Below are 12105 nucleotides of genomic sequence, written 5' to 3'. Positions count from 1 at the left end.
ATTACAATAACATTATGAGAAATTTAAAGATTTTAAATGCAGCTCTATTGTGTGTGCCAAAGATTTTGGCTAACATATGTGCCCCTAATCAAGGAAAACCAGGAATTATGATTATGAACCCAGGTCAGCTAGAAAATTGTGCGACTCCCAATAAACCATTAATTTATAACCCTCCCGCAGGACAACAAGGAAGACCTGGAAGTGATTGTATTGTAGGCGGAGGACAAGGTGGATACCCATCTCATGGCGGTTTACCATCTCAAAACGGTTCAATGCCACAAATTTGTACAAGTGGAAATTATCCAGGAAGCAATATGCCAGGTGGAAATTATCCAGGAGGCAATATGCCAGGAGGACAAAACTTGATACCCGGCCAAGGAATCCCAACAGCACCAGGAGGTCAATATCCTATGGTACCCGGCCAAGGAATTCTAACAATGCCAGGCCAGTATACTATGGTACCCCAGCAACCACCACAATATGTGCCAGTAGTCCCAGTAGTACCTGCTGCTCCTGTACAATCAGCGGTTCCTGCCCCCGCATATCCCCCCAGTGCACCTCAGCCACCTAATGTTACTCAAATAATTCAATCCACACCACCACCAGCCACCACAATTATACAACCAACAACTCCTCAAGTTCCTTCTACAAATGTGCCTGCACAACCAACTAAACCGCCAGGACAAGAAACTCAGTGTACTGTCAAACAGACTGTCGATTGTGTACCTATTAATCCTGAAGAAGAAGTTCCTGAAGTGCCAACTACACCTGGTGAATCCACTAATCCAAATAATCCTCAAGGAAACAATCCACCGGCTCAAACAATTGTTCATGTCACGCCCGCTCCAACAACTCCACCAATGCCTCCTCAATATTCCCCTCAACCATGTATACCTCAGCAAGTTAATCCACCTTCTAGCAATACAGGCGCCTCAAATTTACCATATTGTATTCCAAATAACTCAACAGGATCACCCTCTTATTCACAACAGGGAACACCACAAGGAACACCTAATGGATTACCTCAAGGACCTGTCAATGCTATCTATGTACCAACTGTAATTTCACCGCCTGCTTCAGCTCCAACAACTGATTGTGCATCTCCAGCAAATTTGATTAATTCTTTATGTGATACTGCAGCTCAACAAGGACAATCAATGGGATATAAAGGAGGTAATTGTGATGTTCAAAGTAATATCGAGTGTCTTAATAAAATGATAAATTCTCCCCCACAAGCTTCACCCTATGATGCTATGGAATGTGTTACTCCTCAAAAACCAATGGTCGATGTAGGTGTATTAGTACCCGCCTCTGATGCTTATTTACAAGCACACCAGAATGTATGCGTACAATAAATAATTACTAATTACAACGTTTTTTTTTAATATAACTACATAAATTAAAAGCATTTTTTATCACCTTTTTCATTTAAATATAAAATTTTTCTAATTCACACAAATTGGATATATACATTTAATGGTAAAATATATTTGTTACGTTTATGTCCTCATATTTTAATTTATAAAAATTAAAAATATTGTTTTTAACTAACTTATTAGTTAATGTATTTTAAAACATCTTGTTGTAAATCATTAACTGTGTTATTTTCACGTGTTTTATAAACATTCGTTTCTAACATAGTTTGAAACATTGACTCAAAAAAAAACTATTTAAAAAAATAAATTTACAACTTATTACTGTATAATTAAGATTTATAAAAAAATGAATGTCTAATTTGCAAATTGCACTTGAAGAACTACAGTTTGCGATTTTGTGAAAAAATTGTATTTTTTAATTTATAGTGAAGTGGTCAAGTTAGATTTCGATATAAACTTGCACAAAAATAAAAGCATTGCTTTTAAATAAGTTAAATGTATAAAGTAAGTATAAAAAGAACTTAAAATCATAACATCAAATATTCAATACAAAAATTTTATTAAATAAAAAACATCATATAAATAAATTAATAAAATTTTAAATTTAAATTGCTTTCGTCATTTACTTAAACAATAAATATGTAAAAATTTTATACACAAAACAATAAATTCTATAGTTTCTGCATTCAAAGTAGATTTTCTACAAAAGATAAATAGTTTATTTTATTGTTAATGACAGCATATTTAACATAAATGTTAAAATTTTTGCAGCAACAACTTTACATTATTATTATAGACTGTTTGAAAAAATTAATATAAAATGAACACTTTTAAAAAAAATTATTTTAACAAATTTATTGTAAACGTAATACTTTTATTTTATTTACTTAAAAAAATACAATAATTTCTATCATTAGTATTTAAAGCTATTAATTAATTTTTTTTCATTGTATTTTACCGATATAAAATAATTATAGAAAATGGAATTTGTTTCTAAATAGTAATAGTGCCTGATGATCATAGTTAAGAGAATTAAAATTTTTATGTTTAGGCCGATTTACATAAGCTTTTTACTAGGTTATTTTTTTTGTAAATATAAAATATGAGAAGTTTACTTAAAATTCAAGTTGTAAAACATACATAAGGTTCATTTGATTTCTATTATGTATTTTAAAAGTATTTTATTTTATTTAATAAGAATTTTAAATATTTTATTGATTTTTTGACTGTTATATACTAAAAATTTTTATTGTCTATTAATTTTCCACTACTATACATTTATGTATGTAAATTTATATTACAATAACAATAATTTTTATCTGTGCAAACACCTATAAATTTATCTGTCGATGGATTTTTGTTGATAATATAAAAAATTACAAATATCAATAAATTATGAAACACTATGGAACATTTGTGAAATATAATTAATTTTTTTATAATATTATTAACTATTTAAAAAATTTAAAATGTGTGATAAAGTAGTGTTCCGGTTTAACATTTGAACATGTATCAAAAATTTGCATGTTTTACATTTAATTTGTTTTTTTTTAAAACAAAGTTTCAATAAAAAAATATATATTTAAAAAAATTAAACAATTCATATTAAGATGACAAACATGAGAAATCTTTCCACTTTATGTCTTTTTATGACATTTTATTTATTACGGATCAAAGCTTTTGTAGGATCTGTTCCCGGCAATAATTATGTCATTCCCAATGGACCCGGCCAGGCACCTAACAATTCAGATAAGCCAGCTATTCTTTTTCCTAATGATCCATGTACAACCGAATTTATAAATGGAAAAAAAATTATAAATAACAATATTAATAAAGAGGAGTGTCAAAGAAGAGCTTATGAAAAGGGACAGCAACAACAACATGCTGCTATAAATGCGGCAGTACAAGCAATGAAAATGGTAGCCAAGTTGCCACCTAAAAAGCAAGAATGTATAAGAACCGTTAGTAATGCTTCACAGGAATGCTTAAAGAATAAAATTAAAAAGAGATCGCAAACAAAACCTAGATACATAGTAGCTAGTAATTCAAATAAGACGGTTATTTTCGATGGTAAAAAAATCGTCTTTATAGGCTTAAGAACGCAATCTCATTATACATTGAGGCATAACAAGGGTAGACCATTCAAGGTTGTTACTGACTATCCCTTTGTTGTTGTATTTAATGAGTATGGTGAAGCTATTGCTTCGAAAACACCTATATCTAAGAAAAAGCCTTATTGTATTTGTCCTGGAATTAACGATGCTATTAGTCAGCCAACTCGTGAAGGTCTCTTATCTGATTGTATAAAACAAGAGTGTTCAGGAAATGGAATTATAACTAATATTTTAAGTAACGCAACTGTTGATGTATCAAATGATGGAGAAGGTGCAAAATCTTCCCCTGAAAATAAAGACAAGGATGCAGAACCCGCTAAATAAATTAATTAACTTTAGGTATTTTGTGATTTTTTTCATTAACCTTTAAATTAATAATAAATAAGTTTTAATTACTTCTAAAATTACTATGGTAGTTATTGATCATACAAAAGTAAACTAATTAATAACTTCTATACTAGAAGAAAGTTTAATAAGATAATTTATTTTTTTTTGATTTTATTTATATAGAATAAAAATGTTGAATTGGTTTAGTTTCACATAAAACTTATGTAATGTATAGCTTTTGTAAGTAGTATCTATGAAAATTTAAATGCAACGCCTTTCCTTGCATTTTTTATAGATTATTCGCTGTGACCGTTTCCACAAATATAAACACATATCCCTGTAAAAGTTTTTGCTAATGGATGTTTTAAAAATTTCGAAAGGCTTTGCTTACTGTCTCATATGTTTTTGATAGTTCAGACTTTATCGGTGACAAAAATATAATTTAAAACTTATATATTCCTACTAAAGCCAGTTGTAGTCACTAAAAAATTTTGTATTTGCTAAAGAATTTTGGTTTAAAAAAGTAATACAAATAAAATTGAATTTCACCATCAAATTTTTATAACAATTAATGACACGCAACTGTGTGAATAAGATTCCTTTTCTTCAAGTAGCCCTTGTTAGCCTTAAAAATTTATTCATTTTTCCCGCCAAAAATACCACTTATAATAAACTAAAAAAAATGATTTCATTAACAATTTAATATTGTAATCTATCACAAGTTTGATTTTATTATCTTTTCATCTAATAATTGTCATTTCAAAAATATCCCAATTTGTTATGAAATCTTTGTACAGCGACATAAACTCCGACAATAAAAAAGACGGAATGAAATACATAACAAGTTCTGTTTACAATATAATAAAAAATAACGATGGTGTCACTTACGCATACATTTGTGAAAATATACAAATGACTAGCAAAAAAACTTTATACAGGCGAATTTATGACGTGTTAAACGTGATGAAAGCTGTGCAAATTATTGATAAAAAGAATAAGAAATACTTTATGACTAACAGTAAAGAATCAATTAATAAGAAAAAAGAAGAGATTTGTAAATTACAGGACATGAAAAACGTGTTCGAATACCTGGTACACAAAAATAGCAATATCGATAATTCTGACAAAGATAAGTTGTATTTACCATTTATGATAATAAAAACAAGTCAGGATTCTGTAATTCATTGTGATACAAACGAAGAAAGATCGTTTTTTTCATTTAAATCGTCAAAAGAAATAGAGCTTGTGGAAGATTTAGAAATATTGAAAGAATTGTATCAGGCTGAAAATAATGTGGAAATTAACAATATTACATCGAAAGAATCATTGGACAGCATGTATTTTTAATTAATAAATAGATTTTTAAAAAATTTGTGATTTTTCAATGCTTCAATTCAAAAACATACGCTATCAAAAATAAATAAAAATTTATTTAGAAAAAGTAATTATTGGATTCAAAGGCTCTGCATCGCAATGTTCCTCTAATATTGCCTTTTTATTAGACATATTTTCAATGTAAAACTTAAATTCATTAATTATTTCATATTCATTAAATTTCATAACAAACTTGTCAGGATTTACAAGATAATCCATTACAAAATTATTTCCTTTAGTTATATTAATCTTACTTTTTTGTAAAATAGGTTTGACACTATCTAACAAAGATGCGATAAAAACTTTATTCTTCTTAATTTCATTATTTCTAGGACAATCTATTTTATCAATAAGTTCAAAAATCTCTTTTTTCCATTCAGGATAGTTTTTACCAACAGCGATCTTTACACAAGAGTTGTTTTTAGCTTGTTTACTTGCCGCAATCTTTTTAATCAGCTCGCTAATATATTCGAAAGCAGAAATCATTTTATTGGTTTTTAATTTAGGTTCAGGTAAATTAAATTCCGAGTCAAAATATTTTTCAATCAAAGTTCTGCATAGATCAGGCATAATAGGATACAATAATTGTGTCGCCGATTTGTAAACAAGATTTTTTAACAAAATATTCGTACCATTAATATTATTGTACAAATTAATTAAATTTACCATCTCAAAAAATGAAAATTTAACAACATCAGAATATTTCATACTATTATAAGCATTTAAAGCTTCAGTAACATTTACAGATACTGTTTCTAAAAGTAAAACATCAGCATTGCTGTACGACGCAATGGTTTCATTTTCAGATTTTTTTCTAACTAATTCATTAAGCTTTTGTATCTCTTTAACAAAGGTATAAATTTTAAGTATAAATAAATTAGCATTATCCTCGACAAAATTGGCATCATCATTAGTATCACCACAGACCGCCAAGCACATTCTAGTGGCTGATTTTCCGTATTTCAATAAAGCATCATCTACAGACAAAAAATTTCCTGTACTTTTAGACATTTTTTCTTTGTTTAACATCAAGTGTCCATTAGTAAAAATACGCTTTGGCCAATATTTTTCATCAAATAGCGCTACATGGTTAAACATAAAAAACAGTAAATGATTTTTTATAAGATCTTTACCGCTGACTCTTAAATCCACAGGATAAAAATATTGAAAATTGTTTCGACACTTTTCCAAAAGATCTAAATAGCCATAAAGTTCGGGAACAAGATCCTTCCCAGCAAAAATGTAATCCCACACATCATTAGAAAGCTTATTGCTTGGAAATATTTCAAGTTTTCCTTCCAAATCTTCAAATAATAAATGTTTTACAGTATAAAATGCCATGTAAATTGTACTATCACTTAAACTATCAATTAAATATTGTGTATCCCAAGGTATTTTAGTTCCAAGACCAAAACTCCGAGAAAACCCCCATTTATTCACCCAATCTATTCCAGCATATAGCATTGATCGGGTGTCAGGTCCACATTCTAGATTATCAAGACATTTTTTAACCTTGCTTTTCCATTTTTCATTGCTGTAATCAATGTACCATTGATCAAGAAGAGACACGACGCAAATACCACCAGACCTACTAATTACCTCTTTTTCAGGAATGTATACACTAATAAAGTGTTTTGTTTGTACAAGTAAGTCTTTTGTATTTTCAACTGACAATTTTGCAACAGATTCAACAATACCTTCAGAGCTTGTAGATAGTGTAAATAAAGTTTCTTCAATTTCGTTTAACGCTTTTATTTCTTTTTCATATAATTCCACATCTGACTTAGTATCAGTTTTAACAACTAAAATATTCTTTTCTATTACTTCTACTTCAATATTAGTACCGTCATACGTCAATCCATCTTTTAAATCCATTGACAAAACTAAACTTTCCTTGTATTTAACATTATTTATCTGATATTTTAAATTATCGAAAATTATTTTCTCGGCAAGAAAACTAGTATTATTGTATTTAAAAGAAACAACTTCCAAACTTTTACCACATACAAGCTTATATGGTTTTCCAATAGAATTTTGTCTAACTAGTAATATTTTGTCATGCAAATGAAATTTAAACATAATTTGACGCACTGGTTTTATATTTTCTCCCTTTCTTCGATCATGATCTAAACACATCTGTTTGTCTAATGGACAATAAATTGAATGCCTCTTGCCAAATGATAAGTACCCTAACTCTTTTAAGTTAAAAAACTGCCATCTTACAAATGAATCGTAATATTTATTAATATCTGTCGTAACGAAAGATCTTCTCCAGTCAATATTAGCACCAAAAGTTTTCAATGAACTAATGCACAGCTTAGGAAATGTTTTTATCCAGTGAACAGGATCAGTAAAAGGCATTACATCATTAAATCCTAAATTTTGTATGATTTCCTTTGTAGAAATATCAGTTTTTTTACCTTCAAGTTCTTCTCCCAATTTTTTTGCTAACGCAGCAATAGGCATACCTGTGCAATGAAAAGCCAAAGGAAATAAAACATTAAATCCTTGTAACTCCTTATAATATGACATAAAATCTGCTTTTGATATCGAATATAAATGACCAAGATGTAGTTTTCCATTCATATATGGATATGGAAAAGTAATAAAATATTTCGGTTTATCAGAGATATCGGTTTTAACGTCTCTACTTTTTTCTAATGAATTTAAATAATTCAACTTTGTACTTTCATGTTCGTTACAGTTCATGGGGTAAAAAAAGTAAAATTATTTTATACTTAAAATAATTGGCGGTTAAATAAAAAAATATTAAAATTTTATGTATTAAAAAAGCATTAACAATTTAATGACAGTACAGACATATCATCAAACTTAATTTTCCTTTAGCAATTCTTCAATCTCAGCTATTTCTTTATCCAGACTTTCAATATCAATATTACTGTCAGATTTGGATTTTTTATATAGCGATTGATCAACGATCTTGCGCTTAAGCGGTGCTTTTTCTTCTAATTCTGAAATATTTGATAAAATCTCAATAGGCTTCTCTACACTACCAGAATGTTTTTCATTGTTAGAAACACATTTGGATTGGACAGCAACATCAAGGTTATCTTTAGTAAGATTTTTAGAAGAAACAGCATTGTCATTTTTAAAATTGTCGGCTTCCGCTTCTTTGTCTTTCTCAGAACACGTATATCCAGTTGTTGACTGAACAGATTGTTCATGTAACAATAATGCTTCTGTTTCTAGGGTTTGATCTTCTAATGCAGCTCTTTTAACCTCACCCATTATATCATTTCCAAATGAGCTTTTTGGCTTAAGAACTGATTCAGAAGAATTGGCTGAAGTCTGTTCTACATTATTGTTACTATCCAACGTTTGTTCAAATGTCAATGCTTCTACCTTTGTTTCTGATTGCTGATTTCCATCAGAGTCAACAGTCGAGATCGGTAAGGATGTGCCTTTGTCATTAACTAATACATTAACATTTTCTAATTCAAATGTTTTAATTGCAAATTTTGTATCCTCGCCAACCTTTAAATTTTTATCAAGTTCATTATATTCCGTTTTATCCTCCAAACATTTATTAACTGCAAATTCTGCATCAGAAATTGTTACATCATCATTAACGGGCTCTGAAATATCACTTATACTAATAGTTGAAGTATTATTGTGTATATTTTTGCTTTCAATAATTTCCGTTAACAATTTGACTTTTGGTTCTTTCCATTCATCCTTGGATGGATCTACATGCTTATACTCGCATCTGTACTTAGTACAACCTCCTTTGTCTTCCCAATAACACATTGTATCAGATCGTTGCTTTACAACGTGATATAAAGAATGTCTTAATGGACAATCTAAACGACATTTTTTGTTTTTTGACCAGTTTTTACAAAGTATTAAATTATCTTTAGAGAGTGGATTATGTCTAAATCTACATCTCTCTTTTAACTTACATTCTGAGTATAAATAGAAATAACAGTCATCAAGCATTTTAAAGGGTAAAATTCTAAAAATTATCTAAAATAAATCTTAAAAAATCTGTTAAGAAACGGTTTCATAAATTTTACTACAAATTACAATAATAAATTTTTATGTATATTTTAATATTACTATTAAATTTATTTATAATTTGTTGAAATTTGATCCCTTTAAATGAAGAAATATGATATATTTTTAGTTAACAATTTAAAGTGTAACTATAGTCAAGATTTAACTAAAGACATATCACTTAATTTTGAATCTTCTTCTATTTTAAAATCTGCAAAATATATAAAATCAAAAACAATTATACAATTTAATTTTCTTAAATATTCACCAATGCATTGTTTAAAGTTATTTTTTATTACTGTGACAGGTAAAACAAAAGATGGATATATTGGTTACGATACTTCATGTAGATGTTTAATTAATTGGAATGAAAAGCTTAATGTTAATACAAGGTACGAAATGTATGGCAAATTAGAAAAAAATAAACTTTTAATACTTAATTGTGAAAAAGTTCTAGAAATAGATTACAAAAAATTAGTATATCAATTATTATAAATAATAAATAAGATAGTCTGAGGTTGTATATTACAAATTATGAAAACTCAATTGCATAAATTTTTGTAAAGAAATTTGGCATTTCATTCACAAAAATTTATTTTAGAAAAGAATTACCACAATATAATAGCAAATTTCAATAAATACAATATACAATAAATTAATTTTGTTGTTTAAACAATAACACAATACAAGCTTAGTGTCTTAATTAGAATTTATTTGCATTCGTTGTTTTATACTATAAATTTTTTATAGAATGACTTAAGTAATTGCCTATTATGCTTTTTTGTGTTTATTTGTTTACAAAAAAACAAACTCTTTTTTAATTGATTAAATATTTTAGTTTTTTCTTGATATAAAAGAAAAAAATTTTTAACATTCCCTTTGAATTACAAATTTAACTAAAATTTATTAAAAAATTGCGCAAATTTATTAATTTAAAATTGATGCATTTTTTTAATTCTATTAAGCAAACGAATGAATCATAAAATTTAAATCAAAACATATTATTTATTACTTTGCCATTTGTTGTTAATAATATTTATGAAATAGTTATTTTTGTATAAATTTTGCTAATAGTTTTGTTTTGAACCAGAAACAGCTTTTTGATTTCAAACAACAAAATAAAATGTAAGACAACAAAAATTTCATGAACTTTTCTACATGCGCTTCTACAGAAGAAGAGTCTCTAAACAAAAAAATTACATCGTGCGTCACTTCACTACATCGTCAACTTTCAAATTTTCCTAAATTAAAGAATATTGAATGTCATCTGTGTACTGAGTCGATTTCCCTGAATAACGTTCATGATTTAGTAAGAATTTATTCTTGCATGCTATATTGTATGAAGTTACACTGTAAAGTTCTTCATAAATTAAGTGTCTACGATATTTTTTCAATAGAAACATTTTTACTAAATTTTATTTTATCTGATGATATAACAGAAATAGAATATTTAATAAAATATAATAATAATTCTAATGAAATAAGGTATAAAAAAGCTCTTAAAGATCAGCTTGTTGCAATTTTTAGAACTTTTTTTCAAGAAAAAATTTTTAACATTAATTGTGAACAAGAAATCGAAAGTATGCTGTATTTTTATTACAAAAAAATACGAGATGACAAAAAAGATGATTATCTAACTAATTTTACATTAGTAATATTATTTTTAAGAAAAGAGTATATTAGATTTAATATAATTTTTAAAAAATTCAATAAAAATAGATTTACGATTAAACTTGCGATATTATTTGAAATGACTGAAGACAATACAAAGGAGGCATTAGAAAAATACAGATTATTTGATAAAGCCTGTAGTGTTCAGTCTTTATTTTTATCTAATTTACGAAAATTTTTATCTTCAACAGGCTTAAAAAGTAATTATTATTTAGAATCAATAAAAAAACTTTGTGAAACCGACGGCGATATTGACCAATGGTTTAATATCATTAAAAATGAAGTTAATTGGCATAATTGTGTTGTATTATGGGCTAATAATCGATGTAATAATTCTTCTTACGTAGATAATTCAATGATTGATATTTGTATTAAATACGGTAAATACGAAGATGGTTGGAAAATTTATAATAATTACAATTTGATCGAAACATCAAGATTTTTAAGAGGTGTGACATTGTGTTGTATAGCTATGAAAAATGTTAAACACTGTAAATGGAAAAAAAGACTAGTTGAAGTAATAGATTTAATTTTTAAAAATTTAGATCTTTTAAATTTAGAAAATTTATTAGAGAACATTCTAATTAACATTGAAAATTTGCCAATTTCCCAAATAATTGCTATTGTAAACGAATTACAAAAACATTTAATTAGGCTATCACTAAAAGAATCAATTATAGAGTGTTTATTTAATTTCTATAACATTTATTGCTTTGAATACCAAAATCAAGAACTGAATAAAATTTGTTGCACGAACGCTATATACATTTATAATAAGTGGAACAAGTCTAAAACAAAAAATTTCAATTTATTTAGAAAGAAAACAGAATTTGATACTAAAATATATTCGCATATGTTAGGTTTATGTGATATAGCAAAAAATTGCGAATTTTTCAGCAAAGTGTGTAAAGATCTACTTAAAAATGATGCACATATAAGCAGAGATCTGTGCAGAAGACTTGAAAATTTTCATTCAAAAAACTGTCAGGATTGTGAATATAAAAAAAAACAAGTTGTTACAGTCAAAGAAAGTCACAGTTTTATTTCTCATTTATTTAAATAAAAAGTTTTATGATATTAACAGTAGGCGGTCAACTTATAATTTTATTGTTGATAAAAATTATAAAAGTAAATATTTAATTTAATTTTTTTTATATTAATTTAATATGTTATAGATAAAAAAATCTAATTTTTTACAAGGATCTGCATTTTAACTTACTATAATTAAT

At 27.1% G+C, this 12105-nt stretch overlaps 8 protein-coding genes across 8 annotated transcripts; 6 read left to right on the top strand and 2 right to left on the bottom strand.

Moving 5' to 3' along the window:
- Positions 1-14: 14 nt before the first annotated feature.
- Positions 15-1355, top strand: AAJ76_1900028347 (hypothetical protein; the record flags this gene model as incomplete). Its single annotated transcript, XM_024474349.1, has 1 exon — positions 15-1355. The coding sequence occupies one exon, from the start codon at positions 15-17 to the stop codon at positions 1353-1355; it is 1341 nt and encodes a 446-aa protein (XP_024331242.1).
- Positions 1356-2986: 1631 nt separating this feature from the next.
- AAJ76_1900025375 (polar tube protein 2) lies at positions 2987-3814 on the top strand (the record flags this gene model as incomplete). Its single annotated transcript, XM_024474348.1, has 1 exon — positions 2987-3814. The coding sequence occupies one exon, from the start codon at positions 2987-2989 to the stop codon at positions 3812-3814; it is 828 nt and encodes a 275-aa protein (XP_024331241.1).
- A 574-nt stretch (positions 3815-4388) lies between these two features.
- On the top strand, positions 4389-4520 carry AAJ76_1900023973 (hypothetical protein; the record flags this gene model as incomplete). The annotated part of the gene is made up of 1 exon (XM_024474347.1): positions 4389-4520. The coding sequence occupies one exon, from the start codon at positions 4389-4391 to the stop codon at positions 4518-4520; it is 132 nt and encodes a 43-aa protein (XP_024331240.1).
- A 77-nt stretch (positions 4521-4597) lies between these two features.
- AAJ76_1900023764 (transcription factor of the e2f dp family (dimerization partner)) lies at positions 4598-5164 on the top strand (the record flags this gene model as incomplete). The annotated part of the gene is made up of 1 exon (XM_024474346.1): positions 4598-5164. One exon carries the CDS (start codon positions 4598-4600, stop codon positions 5162-5164), a length of 567 nt encoding a protein of 188 aa, XP_024331239.1.
- An 81-nt stretch (positions 5165-5245) lies between these two features.
- Positions 5246-7900, bottom strand: AAJ76_1900020462 (leucyl-trna synthetase; the record flags this gene model as incomplete). Its single annotated transcript, XM_024474345.1, has 1 exon — positions 5246-7900. The coding sequence occupies one exon, from the start codon at positions 7898-7900 to the stop codon at positions 5246-5248; it is 2655 nt and encodes an 884-aa protein (XP_024331238.1).
- Positions 7901-8023: 123 nt separating this feature from the next.
- Positions 8024-9148, bottom strand: AAJ76_1900019214 (zinc finger ccch domain-containing protein 11a; the record flags this gene model as incomplete). Its single annotated transcript, XM_024474344.1, has 1 exon — positions 8024-9148. One exon carries the CDS (start codon positions 9146-9148, stop codon positions 8024-8026), a length of 1125 nt encoding a protein of 374 aa, XP_024331237.1.
- Positions 9149-9310: 162 nt separating this feature from the next.
- On the top strand, positions 9311-9700 carry AAJ76_1900019051 (hypothetical protein; the record flags this gene model as incomplete). Its single annotated transcript, XM_024474343.1, has 1 exon — positions 9311-9700. One exon carries the CDS (start codon positions 9311-9313, stop codon positions 9698-9700), a length of 390 nt encoding a protein of 129 aa, XP_024331236.1.
- Positions 9701-10349: 649 nt separating this feature from the next.
- AAJ76_1900018012 (hypothetical protein) lies at positions 10350-11939 on the top strand (the record flags this gene model as incomplete). Its single annotated transcript, XM_024474342.1, has 1 exon — positions 10350-11939. The coding sequence occupies one exon, from the start codon at positions 10350-10352 to the stop codon at positions 11937-11939; it is 1590 nt and encodes a 529-aa protein (XP_024331235.1).
- Between the last annotated feature and the right edge of the window lie 166 nt (positions 11940-12105).

This window comes from Vairimorpha ceranae (genome assembly GCF_000988165.1).
Source record: "Vairimorpha ceranae strain PA08 1199 chromosome Unknown NODE_19, whole genome shotgun sequence".
Taxonomy (NCBI): Eukaryota; Fungi; Microsporidia; family Nosematidae; genus Vairimorpha; species Vairimorpha ceranae.
Note: the sequence above shows the minus strand (reverse complement) of the source record. Positions and strands in the feature narration are given on the sequence as shown.